The 26,363-nt window shown below is 42.5% G+C and overlaps 1 protein-coding gene across 1 annotated transcript in view; it reads left to right on the top strand.

The window, feature by feature from the left end:
- The window catches only part of GALNTL6 (polypeptide N-acetylgalactosaminyltransferase like 6), a 1,507,590-nt gene that overhangs the window by 1,387,736 nt on the left and 93,491 nt on the right, over window positions 1-26,363 (top strand). The window contains exon 8 of the mRNA XM_070376153.1: window positions 18,977-19,084. Coding sequence (XP_070232254.1) covers window positions 18,977-19,084 — 108 coding nt within the window. The remainder of the gene's footprint in view (window positions 1-18,976; window positions 19,085-26,363) is intronic.

Below are 26,363 nucleotides of genomic sequence, written 5' to 3'. Positions count from 1 at the left end.
TTTTTTCTGGAACTCTCTTGCTTTATCAATGATCCAATAGATGTTGGCAATTTGATCTCTGGTTCCTCTGCCTTTTCTAAATCCAGCTTGAACATCTGAAAGTTCATGGTTCACATACTGTTGAAGGCTGGCTTGGAGAATTTTGAGCATTACTTTACTAGCATGTGAGATGAGTGCAATTGTGCAGTAATTTGAGCATTCTTTGGCATTGCCTTTCTTTGGGATTGGAATGAAAACTGATCTTTCCCTATTCTGTGGCCACTGCTGAGTTTTCCAAATTTGCTGGCATATTGAGTGCAGCACTTTCACAGCATTATCTTTTAGGATTTGAAAGAGCTCAACTGGAATTCCATCACCTCCACTAGCTTTGTTTGTAGTGATGCTTCCTAAGGCCCACTTGATTTTGCATTCCAGGATGTCTGACCTAGGTGAGTGATCACACCTTCATGGTTATCTGAGTCATGAAGATCTTTTTTTGTATAGTTCTGTGTATTCTTGCCACCTCTTCTTAATATCTTCTGCTTCTGTTAGGTCCATACCACTTCTGTCCTGTATCGTGCCCATCTTTGCATGAAATGCTCCCTCAGTATTTCTAATTTTCTTGAAGAGATCGCTAGTATTTCCCATTCTGTTGTTTTCCTCTATTTCTTTGCATTGATCACTGCCAAAGCCTTTGTTATCTCTCTTTGCTATATTTTGGAACTCTGCATTCGAATGGGTATATCTTTCCATTTTTCCTTTGCCTTTAGCATCTCTTCTTTTCTCAGCTACTTGTAAGACCTTCTCAGACAACCATTTTACCTTTTTGCATGTAAGTCCAATTTGTTTGTAAATCCAACAACGTTGGTGTAGGTACACAACTAACACAATTAGCTCTATAGTACTGTACTGTAATATCTGGGCATTTCTCTAAAGGAAAGAAGCTGTTCCACTACAGAAAGCCAATCTTTATGAGCGTTAAAGGAACTTTTATTTGTTTTTAACAGATGGTAAAGCCAGAAAATTAAAGCAATAGACTTAAAATCTAGAGGCATATATAAACAATGGTAAAAAGCAAACACTTTGCTTCTACTGCACCTTCTAAGTTGTAGAATTATGAGTTAAGGGAAATCAGGGATTGTTTCTTTAAACCATAGTGTTGGGTTGGCCAAAAACTTCATTTGAGTTTTTCCATAACATCTTATGGAAATGAACTTTTTGGCCAACCCAATATTTTTACCTAAAGAAGCACTCTTGCATTCCAATCCATTCTCTCTTCCCCAAGAATTAATGTTTCAAATAAACCAAAAAGGTGATATATCTGTTTTTATGTCCCACTTCAATCACTGTTTTTAAGAGTGTACTGTTACAGAGAACACAAATATCACATCTTAAAAACAGTGATCTTCTGAACAACATACCTTTTGAAACCCCACCATCCCACCCAGACCTCTTGAAGCTCATTAAATGCAGATAGTTAGGGCATGATTTTTTTTGTACTGACATAACAGAGCATTTCTTACTTTGAAAAATCTTAAGCAGATGGCTCAAAAACAAGAGCTCACCTCTTGAGACTAGAAACCACCATATCCTCAGTAAAGACTGAGGATACATTACCCAGTTTCTGCTTTTATTATATTCCGATCAACAAATAGAAAAAGAGAGTCAGGCAAGGTCAAAATAAACTATCCTTTTTTTTCTCTCAATCTCAAAGGACAACCTCAAAGTCCAGGTTTCTAAGAATAAAGCAAAGCAATGGTGTACACGTACCTTTCCACTGTTGCCCTTTTTAGATCAAGGCAGGTCAAAAAGTGCAGCTTTTATAACATCCAGCCTGAAAAAGTAGTTTAATAACAGACATGCCCTTTTCAATATCTACACACTAAAAATAAAGCTTTTTAGGTTAACAACCCTAATTTCCAGATAGATGGTAAAGTGGTTGATTAGCTAATCTTTAGAAGTTTTTCAAACTTAACCCATCCAAGTCACACCACACAATTAGAAAGCTATTTTCCAGACCCAGATACTTTTTATTTATTTAAAACGTGCTATAGTTTTAATGTCAACCATTTCTTCACATCTTAAAAAACTAGTTACAAATGAAAATAAGCTCAAGATAGCTTATTACCTTTTTTAATTTTAATTTTATTGGAGTATGTGCGTGCATGCTAAGTCACTTCAGTCATGTCTGACTCTTTGCAACCGTATGGACTGCAGCCCACCAGGCTCCTCTGTCCATGGGACTCTCCAGGCAAGAATACTGGAGTGGGCTGCCATGCCCTCCTCCAGGGATCTCCCCGACCCAGGGACCCAACCCACGTCTCTTATGTCTCCCGCATTGGCAAGCAGGTTCCTTCCCACTGGTGCCATCTGGGCGTATAGTTGATTAACAATGCTGTGTTAGTTTCAGGTGTACAACAAGGTGATTCAGTTATAGATATACATATATTCATTCTTTTAGATTCTTTTCTCTTACAGATTATCACAGAATATTGAGTAGAGTTCCCTGTGCTGTGTATAGTAGGTCCTTCTTGATTATCTGTTTTGTATATAGTGGTGTGTACATGTTCATCCTAAGTTTCTGATATTTCCCTCTTCCCCATGTTTCCCATTTGGTAATGGGAAGTTTGTTTTCAATATCTGTAAGCCTGTTTCAGTTTTGTAAATAAGTTCATTTCTATCATTTTTTTAAAACTACATTCCACATATGAGTGATATCATATGACATTTGTCTTTGTCTGATATACTTCATTTAGCATGATAATCTCTAGGTCTACCCATGTTGATGCAAACTGCATTAATTCATTATTTTTTATGATTTAGCAATATTCAATGAACAGTGCAAAGAAGTAGAGGAAAACAACAGAATGGGTAAGACTAGAGGTATCTTCAAGAAAATCGGAAATATCAAAGGAACATTTCATCCAAAGATGAGCACAATAAAGGATAGAAATGGTAAAGATCTAATAGAACCAGAAGAGATAAAAAAAAGATGAAAAGAATACACAGAAGAACTGTACAAAAAAGATCTTAACAACCCAGAGAGCCGTGATGGTGTAGTCACTCACCAAGAGCCAGACATTCTGGAGTGTGAAGTTAAGGGGGCCTGAGGAAGCCAATCGGAGAAGGCAATGGCACCCCACTCCAGTACTCTTGTCTGGAAAATCCCATGGATGGAGGAGCCTGGTGGGCTACAGTCCATGGGGTCACTAAGAGTCGGACACGACTGAGCGACTTCACTTTCACTTTTCACTTTCATGCACTGGAGAAGGAAATGGCAACCCACTCCAGTGTTCTTACCTGGAGAATCCCAGGGACGGGGGAGCCTGGTGGGCTGCCGTCTATGAGGTCAAACAGAGTCGGACACGACTGAAGCAGCTTAGCAGCAGCAGCAGCAGAAGGAAGCCAATGAAGCTAGTGAAGGTGATGGAATTCAAGCAGAGATACTTAAAATCCTAAAAGATGATGCTATTGAAGTGTTGCATTCAGTACGTTAGCAACTTTGGGAAACACAGCAGTGGCCACAGGACTGAAAAAGGTCAATTCTCATCCCAATTCCCAAAAAGGACAGTACTAAGCAATGTTCACTGTCAGACTTTATTTTTTTGGGTTCCAAAATCACTGCAAATGGTGACTGCAACCATGAAATTAAAAGACACTTACTCCTTGGAAGGAAAGTTATGACCAACCTAGATAGCATATTCAAAAGCAGAGACATTACTTTCCCAACAAAGCTCCGTCTAGTCAAGGCTATGGTTTTTCCAATGGTCATGTATGGATGCGAGAGTTGGACTGTGAATAAAGCTGAGAGCCAAAGAACTGATGCTTTTGAAGTGTGGTGTTGGAGAAGACTCTTGAGAGTCCCTTGGACTGTAAGGAGATCCAACCAGTTCATCCTAAAGGAGACCAGTCCTGGGTGTTCACTGGAAGGACTGATGCTGAGGCTGAAACTCCAATACTTTGGCCACCTCATGCAAAGAGTTGACTCATTGGAAAAGACCCTGATGCTGGGAGGGATTGGGGGCAGGAGGAGAAGGGGACAACAGAGGATGAGATGGCTGGATTTCATCACCATGAGTTGCACATGAGTTTGGGTGAACTCTGGGAGTTGGTGACGGACTTGGAGGCCTGGTGTGCTGCAATTCATGGGGTTGCAGGGAGTCAGACATGACTGAGCGACTGAACTGAACTGAACTGATGGTGACTTATGGTATCCATCTTATTTCATTTTATGCACTGGTTATTAGGAATTTGGAGAAGGAAATGGCAACCCACTCCAGTATTCTTGCCTGGAGAATCCTGTGGATGGAGGACCCTGGTGGGCTGCTGTCTATGGGGTTGCACAGAGTCGGACATGACTGAAGCGACTTAGCATGCATGTAAGCAATGTTCAAACCATCGGACAATTGCACTCATCTCCCATGCTAGTAAAGTTATACTCAAAATTCTCCAAGCTAGACTTCAGCAGTACATGAACCAAGAACTTCCAGATGTTCAAGCTGGGTTTAGGAAAGACAGAGGAACCAGAGATCAAATTGCCAACATTCACTGGATCATAGAGAAAGCAAGGGAATTCCAGAAAATTAGTTACCTCTGTTTCATTGTCTACACTAAAGCCTTTGACTGTGTGGATCATAACAATCTGTGAAAAACCCTTAAAGAGTTGGAAATACCAGACCATCTTATTTTTCTTCTGAGAAACCTGTATGCAGATCAAAAAGCAACAGTTAGAACCCTATATAGAAAACTGACTGGTTCAAAATTGAGAAAGGAGTACGACAAGGCTGTTTATTGTCACCCTGTTTATTTAACTTACACACAGAGCATATTATGCGAAATGCCGGGCTGGATGAGTTATGAGCTGGAAACAAGACTGCCAGGAGAAATATCAACAAGCTCAGATATGTAGATGATACCACTCTAATGGCAGAGAGTCAAGAGGAACTAAAGAGCCTACACTGGAAGGAACTAAAGTGGAAGCATGATAGATTTCCTCTTCTTGGGCTCTAAAACCACGGCAGATGGTAACTGCAACCTTGATCTTAGAAGATGATTACTTCTTGGGATGAAAGCTATAACAAACCTAGACAGTGCATTAAAAAGCAAAGACATCACTTGGCCAACAAAGGTCCATACAGTCAAGGCTATGATCTCGCCAGTAGTCATGTCCAGATGTAAGAGTGGGGCAGAGTGCAGAAGAATTGATGCTTTCAAACTGTGGTGCTGGTGAAGACTCTTGAGAGTCCCTTAGAAAGCAAGGAATCAAACCAGTCAATCCTGAAGAGAATACTCTTTGGAAGGACTGAAGCTGAAGCTCCAATACTTTGACCACCAAAAGGAAAGAGCTGACTCATTGGAAAAGACCCTGATGCTGGGAAAGACTGAGGCAAAAGGAGAAGAGGATGACAGATTGAGACAGTTGGATGGCATCACAGATTCAATGGACACGAACTTGGGTAAACTCCAGGAGACAGTGAGGGATAGGGAAGCCTGGCGTGCTGCAGTCCATGGGCTCATGAAGAGTCCAACATGACTTGGCAACTGAACATCAACAACAAAAACAAATATTCAATTGTACATTTGTACACATCTTCTTTATCTATTCACCTGTCGATGGACATTTAGGTTGTTTCCACATGTTGGCTATTGTAAACAGCGCTACAATGAACCCTGGGGTGCATGCTCTTTCTCGATCACCTTGAAACTTATATTTAAGGATACTAGAGACCACAGCTTATATTTTCAATGGCAGCTAAATGGTGGATTATCATTAAATAACTCAATTGTTTGGAATTAACCTTACTTTATATCAATAAGCCAGTATTTCATGTATTCATTCAACAAATACTTACAGAGCATCACAATGTGTCAGGCAGCGTCCTAAGTACTTAAGATACATCGCTCAATAAAAGACACAAATATTCCTGCTGTTGTTAGGGAGAGAGACAGAAAAATCAAACCAGACAGCATATTAAAAAGCAGCAACATCACTTTGCCGACAAAGGTCCACATAATAGTCAAAGCTATGGATGTGGCTTTGACAATAGTGTGTCATACATGACAATAGTCATGTATGGATGTGAGGGCTGGACCACATAGAAGGCTGAGTGCTGAAGAACTGATGCTTTTGAACTGTGGTGTTGGAGAAGACTCTTAAGAGTCCCTTGGACTGCAAGGACATGAAATCAGTCAATCCTAAAGGAAATTAATCCTGAATATTCATTGGAAGGACTGACGCTGAAGCCGAGGCTGTGATACTTTGGCTACCTGAGGCAAAGAGCCAACTCACTGGAAAAGACCCCAAATGCTGGGAAAGATTGAGGGCAGGAGGAGAAGGGGGCGACAGAGGATGAGATTGTTAGATGGCATCACCAACTCAATGGACATGAATCTGAGCAAATTCCAGGAGATAGTGAAGGACAGGGGAGCCTGGTGTGCTGCAGTCCATGGGGTCGCAAAGAGGTGGACATGACCTGGTGACTGAACAACAACAGTGAAGAAGTGAGATACATGCTGAATTAGAAGGTGTTGAGTGCTGCAGCAGAAGCAGAGCGGGGTGATGAGGGCTCTCATTAAACAGTGTAGGGTGAGACAGTGTTTGGGACCAGAGCACTTGGAGGGAAGATCTGATAGAGATGAGGAGTTAGCCATGGGGAGTTCTGGGAGAGAATTCCAGTTGGAGGGACTAACCAGGACAAACACCCTAAGATGGGAGGGTGTCTGGCATTTTGAAGGAACAGAAAAGAGATCAGAACTACAAGAGTGGCAGGCGGGGGCAGGGGATGTGCAGAGGGGCTGGGAAGAGGGGGAGGTAAGACTAGAGAGAGAGCAGGCTTCAGAACTGAATGTGCTAACAAATTTTTTTCTTAATGTTTAGATCACCATTTCATTACAGTATATCACGCTTCATCTTATACCTGCTAATGCTCCCTTATTATCCTCCTGACTATCAGTCTCTTACTGAAACTAATTTCATATTCTGTGTGATCACTGTAATTGTGCAATTCCATTAAATTTAACATTCTTCATGTCTAAATTCCAATTTGCCGCTGATATTGAAAAGTGATTAAAAAATAAGGTGAGCATTCAATTATTCAGTCAATTCGAACTACATGATGAAAACAACATACTGTGCTCATTCATGGATAAAATAACACTGCTTTAAAATATTTATGTTATCAACAAGAAGACATGTTATTTGTAAATGTAAAACTTTTCTCTGAGAATTAGGTACTGAAGTATGACAATGCCATAATTTTTAAAGGAATATCAGCATATCATACCACCAGGACATGTCTTTTTTTTTTGGGGGGGGGGGGACCTGATTTTTTTTTAATTTAATTTTATTTTATTTTTAAACTTTACATAATTGTATTAGTTTTGCCAAATATCAAAATGAATCCGCCACAGGTATACATGTATTTCCCATCCTGAACCCTCCTCCCTCCTCCCTCCCCATACCATCCCTCTGGGTTGTCCCAGTGCACTAGCCCCAAGCATCCAGTATCGTGCATCAAACCTGGACTGGCATCTCGTTTCTTACATGATATTTTACATGTTTCAATGCCATTCTCCCAAATCTTCCCACCCTCTCCCTCTCCCACAGAGTCCATAAGACTGTTCTATACATCAGTGTCTCTTTTGCTGTCTCATACACCGGGTTATTGTTACCATCTTTCTAAATTCCATATATATGCGTTAGTATACTGTGTTTATGTTTTTCCTTCTGGCTTACTTCACTCTGTATAATAGGCTCCAGTTTCGTCCACCTCATTAGAACTGATTCCAATGTATTCTTTTGAATGGCTGAGTAATACTCCATTGTGTATATGTACCACTGCTTTCTTATCCATTCATCTGCTGATGGACATCTAGGTTGCTTCCATGTCCTGGCTATTATAAACAGTGCTGCGATGAACATTGGGTACACGTGTCTCTTTCCCTTCTGGTTTCCTCAGTGTGTATGCCCAGCAGTGGGATTGCTGGATCATAAGGCAGTTCTATTTCCAGTTTTTTAAGGAATCTCCACACTGTTCTCCATAGTGGCTGTACTAGTTTGCATTCCCACCAACAGTGTAAGAGGGTTCCCTTTTCTCCACACCCTCTCCAGCATTTATTATTTGTAGACTTTTGGATCGCAGCCATTCTGACTGGCGTGAAATGGTACCTCATAGTGGTTTTGATTTGCATTTCTCTGATAATGAGTGATGTTGAGTATCTTTTCATGTGTTTGTTAGCCATCTGTATGTCTTCTTTGGAGAAATGTCTATTTAGTTCTTTGGCCCATTTTTTGGGTCGTTTTTTTTTCTGGAGTTGAGCTGTAGGAGTTGCTTGTATATTTTTGAGATTAGTTGTTTGTCAGTTGCTTCATTTGCTATTATTTTCTCCCATTGGACATGTCTTTTAAAAATGTAAACCACATCTTTCAGAACAAATACAGGGTTTGAGAAATGCCAGAACAATTGTGTTCCCTGATGAACTCTGTTCCCATAATATTACCCAAACACTCCTCTCTAGCATGTCAGGATATGGTATCCTTCTACATAAACAGGCAATGCTACAAGAAGACTGAAAAAAATTAATAAGTACATGGTGATATCCATGGTAAAAAAAAAAAAAAAACTCTAAGAGCAGGGACAATTGAGTTAGTGTATTTACAATGAAAGTGAGTTGGCTCTGAGGTCATAAGAGGCAGGACTAAATGGGGACAGTCTTAGGGTCCCTATGTAAGCAGGAGTATAATTGAACAGGAGAGGATCCTACTCAGCAAGTAGTTATTATCTAAACATTAAGCAAACTATTATGTGCACACAAATAAGTCACTTGCTTCCAGTTGTCATAAGCACCGTCTCCACTTGAAAGACAGTTCCCTGGGTATATACCCAACAGAAGACTTATGCAGCTATATTCATATTCAGGAGCTTCTCAGGTGGCTCAGTGGTAACAAATCCACCTGCCAATGCAGGAGATGAGGAGATGTGGGTTTGATCCCTGGGTCAGGAAGATTCCCTGGAGAAGGAAATGGCAACTCACCCCAGGATCCTTGCCTAGGAAATCCCATGCACAGAGGAGCCTGGTGGGCTGCAGTCCATCCGGTCACAAAGAGCTGGACACAACTTAGCGACTAAACAACAACACAAGTCAAGAGATAGGAAACAGGGAGGGGAGAGTTTCTTTCAGGAGAACAATGCATGGCAGCAAGCCCCGAGGAGGGGAACGAGATCCTTTCCAGAGAATGAAAAATAGAACAGGTAGGGGAGGGAGAGGGGGAAACAGGAGAGAGTCATCAAGGACAATTAAGCAAAAACCAGATAATAGAACCTTTGGAATTTTTATGCAGGAGTTTTAACACTACCCTGGCAGCAACAGAAAACCACTAACGGATTTTAAATAAAAGCACGAGAGCCTCAGATTCATACTTTTAATTAAGTGATCACAGTGGCAACATGGAAAAAAAAAAAAAAAGTATAGGATTCTGTACTTCTTTCCAACACTCATGTTAGTATTTTTCAAAACTCTGGAAATTTTCTGAATTTGACTTAGCTATAAAGAAAAATTTCTGAGGGGAAGAATTTTAAGAATTAGGAGTAAGTTATCACTAGAAGACAAATTGCACTCATTGGAGATGGTGGCGGCCAGGATATTGAGGTGCCTGTCTTCCTTGAGTTTCTCCTATGAGTATGTTACATTCCAGGGCACCAGAGATTTGGCAAATGTCATCTCTAATCAGTTCACACTAAGCTAGGATGATGATCCTGGTGGGCCTGGCCTCGTCAAAGGAGCCCCTGTAAAGTGTGGCGTTTTCCCCAGCAGGGAGAACAAGTCAGAGAGATTTCTAGTCTGAGAAGGGTTCTATGTGAGGGAGCTTGGCCATGGCTAAGATGGAGAGTTCATGGAACAAGGAACTGAGATCCGTCTGGGAGCAGCCCTGAGCATCAGAGAAAACAGGGCCCCCATCCTACTGCTGCAGGAACTGGCGTCTGCCAACAACTCAATGAGCCCAAAGGCAGATTCTTCCCTGGAGGCTCCAGAGGAGTGCTCAGCCCAGCAACCACTCAGACTTCAATCTCAGGAGACTCCAAGCAGGGGACTCCCCAGAGCCTACATGACCTCTGACCCACAGAACTATGAGATCATAAAAAAATGTGTGCTGATGGGAGCCACTAAGGTGGTGGTAATTTGTTACACACCCAGAGAAAGATCTTTAAAAAGTGGATTAGGGGACCTCCAAAGAGAATTAGAATTTCCTTTTTGTGTGTCTGTGAGGTTATTTTGCCCTACCCTGGAAAGAAAGGCAACAATGATTTATTTAACTTCCAATCGTGGCTGTCCTTACTCTGGCAGACTCTCATGAGGAGTATTTAGTCTGCTTCTGAGACTTCCTTGGTGGCTCAGTGGTTAAGAACCCACATGCCAATGCAGGAGACAGGAGTTCCATCCCTGATCAGGGACCTAGATCCCACGTGCCTCAAGGCAACTAAGCCCTTTTGCCACAACTATTGAGCCTGTGCTCTAAAGCCCGGGAACCGCAACTACTGAGCCCAGGTGCTGCAACCACTGAAGCCCACGTGCCCTGGAGCCTGTGCTTCCCAACAAGGGAAGCCTCGGCAGTGAGAAGCCTTCGCACCACAGCTAGAGAACAGCTCTGCTCATCACAACTGCAGAAAAAGCCCATGCAGCAATGAAGACCCAAAATTTAATTAATTAATTATTTTTAAAAAGAAGTATTTAGTCTGCTTCTGCCAGCTGAGTAGTCTATAAGAACCACATCAACCAAAAAGTAGCTTAAGGTCAAAGAAGTTGAGGCATTGCCCCAGGGCTTGGCTGCATCTTGTCCTCCTTCATCACCATCCCCTTGTCTTGCAGGAGAGACTGGCCACCTCACCAAGTGCTAGGAGCACTTTGATCCCTTATTATGAGAACTAAACACTTGTGCCAACAACTCTCTCTCTCCCCGCTGTGGGTGGTAGGCAGGCTTCTTTTCCTTGGTACCTGCCTACCTCTGACATTTCATTACACACACAGGACTCCCCAACTTTCTCTGCCCTCCCAGTTCCCACCCCTCCATCTGTTGTCCAATTACTTTCAAATTTTCTCTTTAAAATGCACAGTTAATAAAAGGAAATAATCTCTCAAACATTCAGGCTATTTGATTCAGTTTTTCGATGAAGTTTTTTATAAAATTGTATTAAAACTCCTTTATACTTGATTTAAAATGTCAGAAGAGACCAAAAACAGAACAAAATGAAATAAGGTCACTAGAGTGGACCAACTGCTGTAATACTCCCCAAATCTTAGGAACTTAGCATCAGTCAGGCTGCTGCAACACTTTGACCCTGGCTGGGAAGGGAGCCGTGTGCTCTGACCACCCAGGTTTTTGGATACCCAGAATTTAGTGATTCTACCACCTTCTAGGGGATTAGAGTCCTCCTCTGGATGTTCTGCAATTAGTCAGGCTCTGGGAACAAAGAGAACTGTAAAGAAGGGGGAAAAGGATGTCCACGCTCACTGACTTGGGCTCAGAGCTGATACACACTCACTTCTCTTACATTCCACTAGCAAGAAACAGGCATAGAGCCCCTTCTGAAACAAAGGAACCAGGAATTATAGCCTGGCAGTGCACCCAGTCATTCCCTGTGTCTCCCACAGTGAGATAAGATAAAATCCACGGGTGACCCATAAACTTTCATCATGTGTTACAGTTCACCTGCTTCCCAGATGGCATTAGTGGTAAAGAACCAGCCTGCCAATACAGGAAATGTAAGAGATGCAGGTTCCATCCCTGGGTCTGAAAGATCCCCTGGAGAAGAACATGACAACCCACTCTGGTATTCTTGTCTGGAGAATCCCAAGGACCAAGGATCCTGGTGGGCTACAGTCAAGTTATTACAGCATAATGAAGCACCCAGAGCCTACAGCATAAAACAGGCATTGTGTCAAATTCATGGATTCTCTGTCCCAAATGCATAAAAGGTACAAAGGAGAGAGCTCATTTCTGCTGCATGATATCTGGGGTTGCAGGTGGGGGTGGTTCGACAGCCAGGGGCTGAAGTCATTTAGAACAGTGTTTCCCGACTTTTTTGATATTAGGGACTAGTTTCATGGAAGACGATTTCTCCCTGGATGTGGGGAGAGGGGAGTTTTGGATGATTCAAGCACATGACATTTACCGTGCACTTTACCTCTATTATTACTACATCAGCTCCACCTCAGACCATCAGGCATTAGATCCCAGAAGCTGGGAACCCCTGACTTAAAGTAATCTTCATTGACATGCCCAGCGGTTGATGTTGGCCATTAGTGAAAACAATTGAGGCTGTTGACTGAGTGTGACTTTCTACAGTGGGGTCAACTCAAGGAGTCAGATTTCTTAGCTGGCAGCTCAGATCTGCAAAAACAAAGGTCTCAGTGGCCAGGAAGAAACTTTGCTGCCTTCTATGACCTTGGTCATTTCTGCTGGCTATATTCTATGGGTCTGAGACTTCACAAGCACACCCAAATCCAAGGACAGGGGACACAGTCCCACATCTCAGTGGTGGCTACCAAGGTCACATGGCAGAGGAGACATTATGGCAACAAACTGGGGAAAGTGCAACCTCCCATATGTATTATCTTACAATCACTGAATTTCAGTGTTTGAAAGTACCGTGCATTTTACAGAACTGGGGCCAGCAAACTATGATCCACTGCCTATCTTTGTCATCAAAGTTTTATTGAAATACAGATGTTTCATCTTAGCAGGGCTCCCCAGATGGCGCTAGTGCTAAAGAACCTGCCAGCCAATGTGGGAGACATGAGACATGAGTTCAATCCCTGGGTCAAGAAGATCCCATGGAGGAGAGCATGTCAACCCACTCCAGTGTTCTTGCTTGGAGAATCCCATGGACAGGGAGCCTGGTGGGCTATAGTCCATAGGGTTGCAAAGAGTAGGACACAACTGAAGTGACTTAGCATACATGCATGTTCTTCCTAGCAAAGTTTTGTAGTTGCAAGATGACATGATCAGCAAAGCCTAAAGTATGTACTTGTTGTTATTTAGTCACTAAGTTGTGTTCAACGTTTTACCACTCCATGGACTGTACCCTATCAGGATCCTCTGTCCATGGCATTTCCTAGGCAAGAATTCTGGAGTGGGTTGCCATTTCCTACTCCAGGGAATCTTCCCAACCCAGGGATCGAACTTGCATCTCCTGCTTGGCAGCCAGATTCTATACCACTGGGCCACCTTTAAGTTAGACCATGAAGCCTCATATCTCTGTTCTGAATGTGTCCCATTATGTGGCTCTGGGCAAGGGAGCCTCTAGACTGCCATGTTTCCACCTATATAATTGGGGAAATAGTAAAGCTGGTCATGGAGTTGTGGGCATTAAGTGAAAAAGAGCACAATGATGCAAAGGTCTTGTTAATCCACTCATAAAATATCAGCTAGATCAACTGTCCACCCAGAGTTACACATTTATCTACAAAGTGTCATTGACTGTGTCCACAAGTCTGTTCTCTATGTCTGCATCTCCATTGCTGCTCAGATTCATCAGTACCACCTTTCTAGATTCTACAGAGGCATCAGTTCAGTCACTCAATCGTGTCTGACTCTTTGCAACCCCATGAATCACAGCACGCCAGGCCTCCCTGTCCATCACCAACTCCCGGAATTCACTCAAACTCACATCCATCGAGTTGGTGATGCCATCCAGCCATCTCATCCTCTGTCATCCCCTTCTCCTCCTGCCCCCAATCTCTCCCAGCATCAGAGTCTTTTCCAATGAGTCAACTCTTCACATGAGGTGACCAAAGTATTGGAGTTTCAGCTTTAGCATCAGTCCTTTCAATGAACACCCAGGACTGATCTCCTTTAGGAAGGACTGGTTGAATCTCCTTGCAGTCCAAGGGACTCTCAAGAGTCTTCTCCAACACCACACTTCAAAACCATCAGTTCTTCGGTGCTCAGCTTTCTTCACAGGGCAACTCTCACATCCATACATGACCACAGGAAAAACCATAGCCTTGACCAGATGGACCTTTGTTGGCAAAGTAATGTCTCTGCTTTTGAAAATGCTATCTAGGTTGGTCATAACTTTCCTTCCAAGGAGTAAGCGTCTTTTAATTTCATGGCTACAATCACCATTTGCAGTGATTTTGGAGCCCCAAAAAACAAAGTCTGACACTGTTTCCACTGTTTCCCCATCTATTTCCCATGAAGTGATGGGACCAGAATCCACTGTTTCCCCATCTATTTCCCATGAAGTGATGGGACCAGATGCCATGATCTTAGTTTTCTGAATGTTAAGCTTTAAGCCAACTTTTTCACTCTCCTCTTTCACTTTCATCAAGAGGCTTTTTAGTTCCTCTTCACTTTCTGCCATAAGGGTGGTGTCATCTGCATATCTGAGGTTATTGATATTTCTCCCGGCAATCTTGATTCCAGCTTGTGCTTCTTCCAGCCCAGTGTTTCTCATGATGTACTCTGCATATAAGTTAAATAAGCAGGGTGACACTATACAGCCTTGATGTACTCCTTTTCTGATTTGGAACCAGTCTGTTGTTCCATGTCCAGTTCTAACTGCCACTTCCTGAGCTGCATATAGGTTTCTCAAGAGGCAGGTCAGGTATAAATATACAAAATTTGATTTCCTCTTTCTGACTTACTTCACTTTGTATAATAAGCTCTAGGTTCATCCACCTCATTAGAACTGACTCAGATGCATTCCATTTTATGGCTGAGTAATATTCCATTGTATTGTATAAATGTACAACTTCTTCATCCATTCATCTGTTGATGGATATCTAGAATGCTTTCATGTTCTAGCTGTTGTAAGTAGTGCTGCATAATGGTTAGTTTCATGTGTCAAAGGCTGCCTGAGAGTGTCCAGATATTATTCTGGATGCTTCCAAGAGGATGTCTTTTGAATGAGATTAACATTTAAATGGACTTCCCTGGTGGCTCAGATGGTAAAGCGTCTGTCTACAATGCGGGAGACCTGTGTTCAATCCCTGGGTCAGGAAGATTCCCTGGAGAAAGAAATGGCAACCCACTGCAGTACTCTTGCCTAGAAAATCCCATGTATGGAGGAACACTGGTGGATTTTGAGAAAAGCAGTTTCTGTCCATAATAGGGGGTGGGGGGCTTATCCAGTCACTGAAAGGCCCCAGTAGAACAAAGACTGACCATTCTCAAGCAGGAGGGGATTCCGCCTGCAGACTTCCTGCCTTTGGACTTGAATTGCAGCTCTTCCTCATCTTTAGCCTGCTGGTCTACCTTGCAGATGAATTCCCCGAGCCTCCTCAATTTCATGAGCCACTTCCTTTCAATAAGTGTCTCCCTCTATGCATTCCCTGTTGCTTCTGTTTCTCTGGAGAACCCTGACACAGATACACAATATCTGTTAAAGTGAAATATTGGAAGAGGGAAAGAGAAATGTTTATGTCTCACATGTGGTTCTGAGAATGAAGTATATCCTGCCATTATCAGTAAACAAGCATGTCACAGTCACCATCAATTCCAGCCCTCCAAATGAGAATTTCTGAGCCCCAAGAGCACTCAAGAAGGAAAAGAATACCCATGATCTGGCACCTATCAGACTGCAGCCACTCCCCACAGTGAACACTGAGGAACTCAGGTGTGAAAATACAGGACACACTGGCCCCAGACAGCTGAGGTGCATGTGAAAGGAATGACTTCAGTGAACCCAGACTCTTGCATCTTCCCACACATAGAAAAGCACTAAATTCCTTAACTTGAGATATCTGGTTTTCTCTAACTCCCAAAAATACTTTTGATGTTCAGATCACCTGTCCTTTGTTATAAAACTTCTGTATAACCTTGAATGCTCCCCTCACTTCTTCAGAGCAGTTCTCTCAGGGTTGTCTTTCTCATCTTTTCTTGGGAGATGCTGTCTTCCAGCCTTGAAGTCCTAAAAATTCCCACCGAATAAAACATAAATCTCAATTTTTAGGTTGCATGTATTTTTTCAGTCAACAGTCCCAGCTTCTTTCACCAAGAGGAATGACACTCTAAGTAAGACTGGTGGACAAATGCTGATGGAACCCCAAGGGGAAGGCAAGTGGATTATTAAAATAATACTCAGTTACTCTAAATGCATTCAGGATTACCCATGGTATCAATTTCAACTTGGTTCTGGTCAAGACATCAGAACTCTGCACAGATCATGGAAAGCTGGCAGGGTCAGTGAACCTTCTAAACTATATAGTACAGGCATCTGGAAAGATCCCAAGAGGCTGAAGCAATATAAGATTAAACATGAAAAGGAGAAAAACAAAGACCTGTCCCTAGACCTGTCTCCCAGACACAGTGGGTGAGACGGATAGAGAGAATAGCATTGAAACATATACACTACCATATGTAAAACCGATAGCCAGTGGGAATTTGCTGTATGACACTGGCAGGTCAACCCAATGCTCTGTGGTAACCTAGAGGGGTGGGAGGGGTAGGAGGTCCAAGAAGGAGGGACATGTGTGTACCTGTGGCTGATTCATGTTGATATTTGACAGAAACCGACACAATATTATAACTATCCTCCAATTAAAAATAAATGTAAAAAAAACTGTTACATTATCTAACTCTCTTTTAAATTGTTTTCTTGCAATGAAAACAGTTTAAAAATCTAGTATATATGAAGCCTGCATTTATTAGTTATTTTATAGTAAGTAGCCTGTTACATCATGGGTTTTGATTTCCTGTCTCATCCTGTTGTCTGCTTGCTGCTGCTGCTGCTGCTGCTAAGTCGCTTCAGTCGTGTCCGACTCTGTGCGACCCCATGCTTAGTCGTCATCAATCCAGACCCCAGCCTCCCACCCATCCCCCGCCCCCGAGGCTGTAGTTTACCCATCCGTCTCCCCTCCCCCGTCCCCCCACTTGCTCTGGTCATAGCCATGCTGTGGTCCACAGCGTGTGTTCCCTTAGTCGGGTTTGTGCTTTGTCTTCATGTCTCATTAAATGGTGTTTTTCCCCCATAGCAATAAGTTTGAATTAGTGTATCACTATGCAGTTACAGGAGAAGGCAATGGCAACCCACTCCAGTACTCTTGCCTGGAAAATCCCATGGACGGAGGAGCCTGGTAGCCTGCCGTCTATGGGGTCACACAGAGTCAGACACGACTGAAGCGACTTAGCAGCAGTAGCAGCCTGTTATATAAAACCATGATTAATGGTTCAAGTGGGTAGTCATGGTAAAATACAACCAATTAATTTTTGTTACTAAATTTAAGTACAGCATCTTAACAGATATCCTGAGTTTTCCATGTCTTGAGTTCACATTGCTAACCAATTATTTTCTGTACCTAAGAAAAGATCAGGGGTGGGGAGAAATTAGAACACAACTCGGATTTTTTAAGTAAGCTCTACTGAAAGTTTCAGAATCTAGATGTAAAGTATGGATATGCTTATATTCTTTCATTCATTCACCAGTGTTAGAAATTTCATGTTTACACTTTAAATTTTTAATTGACATTTAAATTCCAATGTTATTTCCTCAAATTATTCCACAAGATTGTCAAAACAAATATCTATATAAATAAGACATCTAACCATCAAACCCCAATGTAATGCAATAGCTGTAATAAAATTCTACTACAACTTTTCAAAATGTCAACATGTCTATGTAAATTGGATTTAGTGAACTAATATTTTGGTTGTATACTTTTATGAATCTGAGCTTTTAAAAATGTGGGGTTACCTCCTAGATGAATGGAAATAAAAAGAAAAATAAATAAATAGGACCTAATAAAATATAAAAGCTTTTGCACAGCAAAGGAAACTATAAACAAGATGAAAAGACAACCCTTAGAATGGGAGAAAATAATTGCAAACAAAGCAACTGACAAAGGGTTAATCTCCAAAATATATAAGCAACTCATACAGCTCAATATCCCAATCAAAAAATGAACAGAAAGCCTAAACACACATTTCTCCAAAGAAGACATACAGATGACCAATAAACACATGAAAAGATGTTCAACATCACTGATTATTAGAGAACCGCAAATCAAAACTGTAATGAGGTATCTATCACCTCACACCCATCAGGATGGCCATCATCAAAATATCTACAAACAATAAATGCTGGAGAGGATGTGGAGAAAAGGAACCCACCTGCACTGTTGGTGGGAATGTAAACTGATACAGCCACTATGGAGAACAGTATGGAGATTCCTTAAAAACTAGGAATAAAAACATACCAAATGACCCAGCAATCCCACCACTTGGCATATGCCCTGAGAAACCCACAATTCTAAAAGATACAGGTACCCCAATATTCACTGCAGCTATATTTACAATCACAAGGACATGGAGCAACCTAGATGTCCATTAACAGTAAATGGATAGCTTGCGGTACATATACACAATGGAATATCACTCAGCCATAAAAGGATGAACCTGTGCCAGTTGTAGTGAAGTGGATGAACCTAGTGTCTCTTGCATAGAGTGAAATAAGTGAGAAAGAGAAAAACTAACACATATATACCGAATCTAGAAAACTGGTACTGATGAAACTAGTACAGAATGGACTTGTGGACACAGTAGGACAAGGTGAGGGTGGGACAAATTGAGAAAGTAGCATTGACATATATACACTATCATGCATAGAATAGTGGGAAGTTGCTAAATAACACAGAGAGCGCAGCCTGGTGCTCTGTGATGACCTAGAAGGGTGGGATGGGGGGACGGAAGGAGGCTCGGGAGGAAAGTGAAATGATATATATATATATATATATATATATATAAATAATATGACTGATTTGCATTGCTGTAGGCAGAAACCAACACAAAATTGCAAAGCAATTTCCCACCAGTTAAAAAATAAATTAAAAAAATGAAAATGTGGGTTTATTTTCCTGGCTAACTATTGATAAGTAGAAATTACTGATACAGAGACTTTAAGAGATTTTAAGATTTTGTGTAACTCTTACTAATAATTTGGGGCCTTTTGTATGAAATGCACTCTTCTTTTTTATTGCACTTCCAATTTCCCCTCTGTAGGTCTGGATGTGTGGAGGAGAAATGTTTGACGTTCCATGTTCCAGGGTCGGCCATATCTACAGGAAGTACGTCCCTTATAAAGTTCCATCTGGGACCAGCCTGGCGAGAGTGAGTAACTGGGGATCAGAATGAGTCGGGTTTAATAAGGCTTTCCATGGGCAGAATGTGAAACCTCACACATGATCTAATTAAAGGCACCATCTGATCAACAAACAAACCCACCCCATGGCCATTCCATGTGGCACTCTTTTAATGTAGAGCTTCCTGTGTTTCTCAGAGTTTTATTTTCATTCCTTAAGGAAGTAGTAGTTATGATGCTGTCTTATTATTAATTGTATCAAAGCACTTTCACATACATCATATTTATAAAAACCACTAGACCATTCAGGTATGACTTAAATCAAATCCCTTATGATTATACAGTGGAAGTGAGAAATAGATTTAAGGGACTAGATCTGATACATAGAGTGCCTGATGAACTATGGACAGAGGTTCATGACACTGTACAGGAGACAGGGATCAAGACCATCCCCATGGAAAAGAAATGCAAAAAAGCAAAATGGCTGTCTGAGGAGGTCTTACAAATAGCTGTGAAAAGAAGAGAAGCGAAAAGCAAAGGAGAAAAGGAAAGATATAAGCATCTGAATGCAGAGTTCCAAAGAATAGCAAGGAGACATAAGAAAGCCTTCCTCATCGATCAATGCAAACAAATAGAGAAAAACAACAGAGACTAGAGATCTGTTCAAGAAAATTAGAAATACCAAGGGAACATTTCATGCAAAGATGGGCTCGATAAAGGACAGAAATGGTATGGACCTAACAGAAGCAGAAGATATTAAGACGAGGTGACAAGAATACACAGAAGAAATGTACAAAAAAGATCTTCACAACCCAGGTAACCATGATGGTGTGATCACTCACCTAGAGCCAGACACCCTGGAATGGGAAGTCAAGTGGGGCTTAGAAAGCATCACTACGAACAAAGCTAGTAGAGGTGATGGAATTCCAGTTGAGCTATTTCAAATCCTGAAAGATGATGCTGTGAAAGTGCTGCACTCAATATGCCAGCAAATTTGGAAAACTCAGCAGTGGCCACAGAACTGGAAAAGGTCAGTTTTCATTCCAATCCCAAAGAAAGGCAATGTCAAAGAATGCTCAAACTACCACACAATTGCACTCATCTCACATGCTAGAACTCTTGCCTGGCAAATCCCATGGACGGAGGAGCCTGGTAGGCTGTAGTCCATGGGGTCACTAAGAGTCCAACACGACTGAGCGACTTCACTTTCACTTTTCACTTTCATGCATTGGAGAAGGAAATGGAAACCCATTCCAGTATTCTTGCCTGGAGAATCACAGGGATGGGGAGCCTGGTGGGCTGCCTTCTCTGGGGTCGCATAGAGTCAGACATGACTGAAGAGACTTAGCAGCAGCAGCAGCACACGTTAGTAAAGTAATGCTCAAAATTCTCCAAGCCAGGTTTCAGCAGTACATAAACCGTGCACTTCCAGATGTTCAAGCTGGTTTTAGAAAAGGCAGAGGAACCAGAGACCAAATTCCCAACATCTGCTGGATCATGGAAAAAGCAAGAGAGTTCCAGAAACATCTATTTCTGCTTTATTGACTATACCAAAGCCTTTGACTGTGTGGATCACAATAAACTGTGGAAAATTCTGAAAGAGATGGCAATACCAGACCACCTGACCTGCCTCTTGAGAAACCTGTATGCAGGTCAGGAAGCAACAGTTAGAACTGGACATGGAACAACAGACTGGTTCCAAATAGGAAAAGGAATACGTCAAGGCTGTAGATTGTCACCCTGCTTATTTAACTTATATGCAGAGTACATCATGAGAAATGCTGGTTTAGAAGAAGCACAAGCTGGAATCAAGACTGCTGGGAGAAATATCAATAACCTCAGATATGCAGATGACACCACCCTTATGGCAGAAAGTGAAGAGGAACTCAAAAGCCTCTTGATGAAAGTGAAAGAGGAGAGGGAAAAAGTTGGCTTAAAGCTCAACATTCAGAAAATGAAGATCATGGCATCCAGTCCCATCACTTCATGGGAAATAGATGGGGAAACAGTGGAAACAGTGTCAGACTTTGTTTTTTTGGGCTCCAAAATCACTGCAGATGGTGACTGCAGCCATGAAATTAAAAGACACTTACTCCTTGGAAGGAAAGTTATGACCAACCTAGATAGCACATTCAACAGCAGAAACGTTACTTTGCCAATAAAGGTCCATCTAGTCAAGGCTATGGTTTTTCCTGTGGTCATGTATGGATGTGAGAGTTGGACTGTGAAGAAAGCTGAGCACCGAAGAATTGATGCTTTTGAAGTGTGGTGTTGGAAAAGACTCCTGAGAGTCCCTTGGACTGTAAGGAGATCCAACCAGTCCATCCTAAAGGAGATCAGTCCTGGGTGTTCATTGGAGGGGCTGATGTTGAAGCTGAAACTCCAATACTTTGGCCCCCTCATGCAAAGAGTTGACTCACTGGAAAAGACCCTGATGCTGGGAGGGATTGGAAGCAGGAGGAGAAGGGGACGACAGAGGATGAGATGGCTGGATGGCATCACCGATTCGATGGACATGAGTTTGAGTGAATTTCGGGAGTTGGTGATGGACAGGGAGGCCTGGCGTGCTGTGATTCATGGGTTCGCAAAGAGTCAGACACGACTGAGCGACTGAACTGAACTGAACGGTGACTCAGATGGTAAAGAATCTGCCTGCAATGTGGGAGACCTGGGTTCAATGCCTGGGTCAGGAAGATCCCCTACAGAAGGGAATGGCAACCCATTCCAGTATTCTTACGTGGAGAATTCCATGGATAGGGGAGCCTGGTGGTCTACAGTCCATGGAGTCGCAAAGAGCTGGACCCAACTGAGTACAAAGCACCAGTATGATTATAACTAATCTTCACTTGCACCTTCTGAAGCTAGTATTCTTATTTTTATTTCCTAGATGAGGAAACTGAAGCTTAGCAGAGTGGCTCATTTCTAAGTAGGGGTTTAGGTAAGTGTTAGTCGCTCAGTCATGCCTGACTCTTTGCCACCCCGTGGACTATAGCCCATCAGGCTCCTCTGTCTCTGAGATTTTCCAAGCAAGGATACTGGAGTGGGTTGCCATTTCCTTCTCCAGGGGATCTTCCCACCCCAGGGATCGAACCTGGGTTTTCTGCACTGCAGGCAGATTCTTTACCTACTGAGCTACAAGGGAAGCCCTTGAGAATCCCAGGTCTAAACCCTGCCATGGGGGCTGAGGGTAAGGATAAGTAAGTCAGAGGCAGAAAAGGGTAAATGGGAGATGAGAGAGGTATTCCCCAACTCTGCCTTCTTCTCATTCAGAACTGTAGCATTCATGCACACAAGGTCGGCTCTGCTTAAGGTTTTGCCTCATGTGCAAAATCCCAAAATTGGCCAAGTCCAACATTTTTTTTAGATATTGTTTTGAGTAAAACCTTTTTCTTGGACCAAACACAAGGATGATTTTCTCCTCTGCTGTTTAGAATGTTTGGGAGAATGTGGTCACAATACCTACTGTAAACAACACTGACATTTCCTGTTTCCCATGTCCCTTCTCTTCGCCCCTTGGTCACTTTCAGGCTCCACAATGTATACCCACCACCGCTCGGACCCCAGGTCTAGAAAAGGGGTCTTTTACCACCACCCTGTGCACTATGCTCCCCTAAGAATCTAATCTCAGATGAGTCACGTTGGCTTCTTTAATAATAAGGCTGCAATATATAATCAAGTCTTTTATATAAACTTCAGTAAGCTCACACAGTAAGCTTTTTATTTAAAAAAAAAAAAAAAAGTTCATAGAATTCACAAAGCCAGAACTTTTCTTGGAGTTATTTGCTACTATTCTCCCAGCACCTAGGACAAGGGTCAGTGTCACTCAGAAGATGTGTTGAAAGAATGAATGAAAGAGAAAAAAACTAAGACAATAAAATGCCACAGGTCTCAGGTCTTATTAAGATGTAAACATTTTAATGAAGTTTAATAAAATTCTCATTTATAGTGAGTCTCTTTTGGGGAGAGAGGATCCTGCCTTATTCCCCTTCTGAGATTATTTGTCTCAATGGTGTCTATTTTCTCAGGCATATTCATAACCTTTCTTATGGCAGCTTGAATTGATAGTAATAAAGTTACACTACATACACCATGAAGGGAGGGAGACAGGTTATTCTTCCCTCCTAAAAGATTAATCAGGCATGAATAACATAATCTATTAAATCATTAGAGAAACATATTATTTGAAGAAGAGAAACCAATCACAAAATCACAAAGCAATTAAACAGCTGCATTTGGGGTAAGGAAAGAGAATCTAATTTAGTCTTAAGACTTAATACATTTGAACCTGAAAACTCATTCGGGAAAACAATGAGAATGTCCCAAAATGGAAGTGACTGAACAGTGTTGAGCACATACCGATAAGTCAGCCGTGTGGGTGTCAGTTTAAAACACCCCAAAGATAATGATGTTCTGTCGCTTACCCATCTCACCCACTCACGTGCTCCCCACCTGTGCTTGGTTTTTAGCCAAAAGTAGAAGTCTAGAAGCTGGGGGTGGGCAGGCGGACAGTTTGGGGGTACGGGGATTTGTGCTGACACAGAAAAGTTTATCTTCCAAAAATAACACAGTCTATATATTTTCAAGAAAGAATTTCAGTCCTTTTTCAAGGACTGTCAAGTGTAAGGAAACCAGGACTGGCACATAAAATTTCCCAGCCAAGAGTGTTTATTCAAATATTTAAAAGTCCATAATTCTGAATTTTAATCTTTTCCACTTAAATTTTACTTGAGGGCTCATTTTTAAATTTTTTTTCTAAACTGCTAGAGCAATCAGAAAGTCATAAATATTGAAGCTCAGCTGTCACTCTGAGAAATATTTTATGACGTTTTAAAAATAAAAAACATTAAAATGAAAAACAATTCTGATATTTTGTGGAAGAATCTCAGCTACTGGCTACACCCTGCAGAATCATTAAATCATCAAAAATGAGGGGAGCTTGAAGAGACTCACATGTAGGGCCACACCCACGAAACAGGGAGTCCATCCTTCCAGCTTTGCAGGAAACAGAGAGAAAGATGGAGAAAGCTCCACGGGCTTGTTTTCTTATGGCAGAGCTTTTGTGCTTCGTGCTAAGTAGCTTCAGTCGTGTCTGACTCTTTGCAACTCTCCAGGCTGCTCTGTCCATGGGATTCTCCAGGCAAGAATACTGAGCGGGTAGCCATGTCCTCCTCCCAGGGCATACTTCCGACTCAGGGATTGAACCCACGTCTCTCCCACCTCGAGCATTGGCGGGTGGGTTCTTTACCACTAGTGCCACCTGAGAAGCCCCTCATTCTTCAAAAATGTGCATCCTTCATTTATGTTCCTATGCGTATAGAGGACTCCAGCTGACTTCCAAACACACACACACAGACCCACAACACACATCAGTAGCCTGCAGTCCTCCAAACAGCAGACCAGCATATGTTACAGAAATAAATTCGAATGATTAGCTATTCAGTGCCTTCTGTTTACCTAGCATCACAGTTCGGCTGGAAGGGACAAGATATCCACACAGGAAATAATTAGAGGACAAGCCATCACAGCCAGTAGTTTGAAGGTGTTGCAAAGACGTGTATGGTAGGGGAAGGAGGAGGGGGAGAGGGTGCCCTAGTTACCAAACTAAAAGAGGACCTAAAACTCCACTAAATGAACATGGGTCACAAAATCATGGTTCCCAAACTTAGGACCAGGGCACCCGTTCCTGGACCAGTTCTCACCCAGTCTCAGTGAACGGAGGAAAGTAAGAATCACAAAGCTAAATCTATTCCATTTAATAACATCTCATGCAGTAATTTTAGGCTTTTTTTTTCCTCTTATGACAGAATATGAGATGAGTAGATTTTCATTAATGCCCTTATTTGGCAAAATTAAAAATTAGAACCTGTCTATGTCAGTTCCCACACAAAGCAAAAAGCTGGGACATCACACCCTACAATGCCGCTTCATCTGGTAACCAGATGTTCTCCCGCCCTGGCTCAGGGTTGAGGGTCAGTACGCCAAGCACAGTTGTAGCACCATCTCACCAGGAACAAACAGCCAGTCCCTGCGGGAAGGGCTGCCCACTCCTAGTGCTGCAGGGGGATCCGAGTGTCCCCAGGGCCAAGGTGACAGGCATCCCCTCCTTGGGATGGCACCGACTGTCCTACACATGGAGGCAAGAGCAGCTGGATGGCACAGCCAAGTGACTGAGTGGCAGAGGGTGGTCACCCTCCGAGAAGACCCTCCCCCGTGACAGGCTGTGACATGAGCCACATGCTCTGCAGAAATCATTACAAGTGCCTCAGTGTGACGGTGTGTTTGGGGCCATCACGCCCTTGGACTTGGGGCAGGCAACATGATAGTAGCAGAACCACCATTCCACGGCTAAACATGCCAGCTGATGCAAGCACAGTGTGGTCCCCGCAGAGCACATGGCCAGGGCACGTCCCCAGGGGGCCCCTTGCAGAGCAGGCAGCCCTGCACCTGTGGGTGGGGGTCCCAGAGGTTCACGTGGCCATGTGGGAGACAAAGTTGACGCCAACCCTGAGAACTGGAATACTTCTTGCCGTATCTATAAACAAGGATGTCACACTCATCAGTGATCCCAGCCCTCCAGGGAACTCAGGAAGGAGAAAAATACCTGCCATCAACAGCTGCCAGGCTGCTGCCACTCCCGACAGGGAGCACCGAGGCACTCAGGATGTGCAAATCACAGTGCGCTGGCCCCAGATGTGAGGTGCATATGAAAGGACAGATTGCAGTGAGCCCAGACTCGTGCATCATCCCATATACAGCAAAGTGCTAAATTCCTTAAGACATCTGGGTTTCTTTAATTATCTCTTGATATTCAGACTACCTGCCCTTTGTTGCAAAACTCCTATATATTCTGAGTCTCCCCCCTTGCCACCTCCTTGGAGCAGTTCTCTCAGGGTTACTTGAGATGCTGCCTCTTGGGCTTAAGTCCTAGAAATTTCCACAGAATAAAACATAAGTCTCAACTTTCAGGTTGTGACTATTTTTTAAGTCAGCAGCTCTCACTCTAAGTGTCTAAGGGATGCCCAAATTGGGGTTCTATATCTGTTTGTGTTTTACCATCAACCATAAAATAGATAATTTTTCCTTTTTAAATTTCATCTTGCATTTTAAGGCCACCATTGTCCAAATTTCAGGATAAGAACTGTGAAGCCGAAGTCAAATCCCCATAATAATTTATTGTGCGGCATGACCTATGACGCTTGAGAATGTAACTCACATTAAAGGGGACAGAGGTTAAATGTCCAGTGAGCAGAGCGGGGACTGTCTGTCCAGGGCTCACAGCAAACAGGAACGGCCGGGAGTTGTGGGCAG

This window comes from Bos mutus, chromosome 8, assembly GCF_027580195.1.
Source record: "Bos mutus isolate GX-2022 chromosome 8, NWIPB_WYAK_1.1, whole genome shotgun sequence".
NCBI lineage: Eukaryota > Metazoa > Chordata > Mammalia > Artiodactyla > Bovidae > Bos > Bos mutus.
This window is presented reverse-complemented; position numbering and strand designations above follow the sequence as displayed.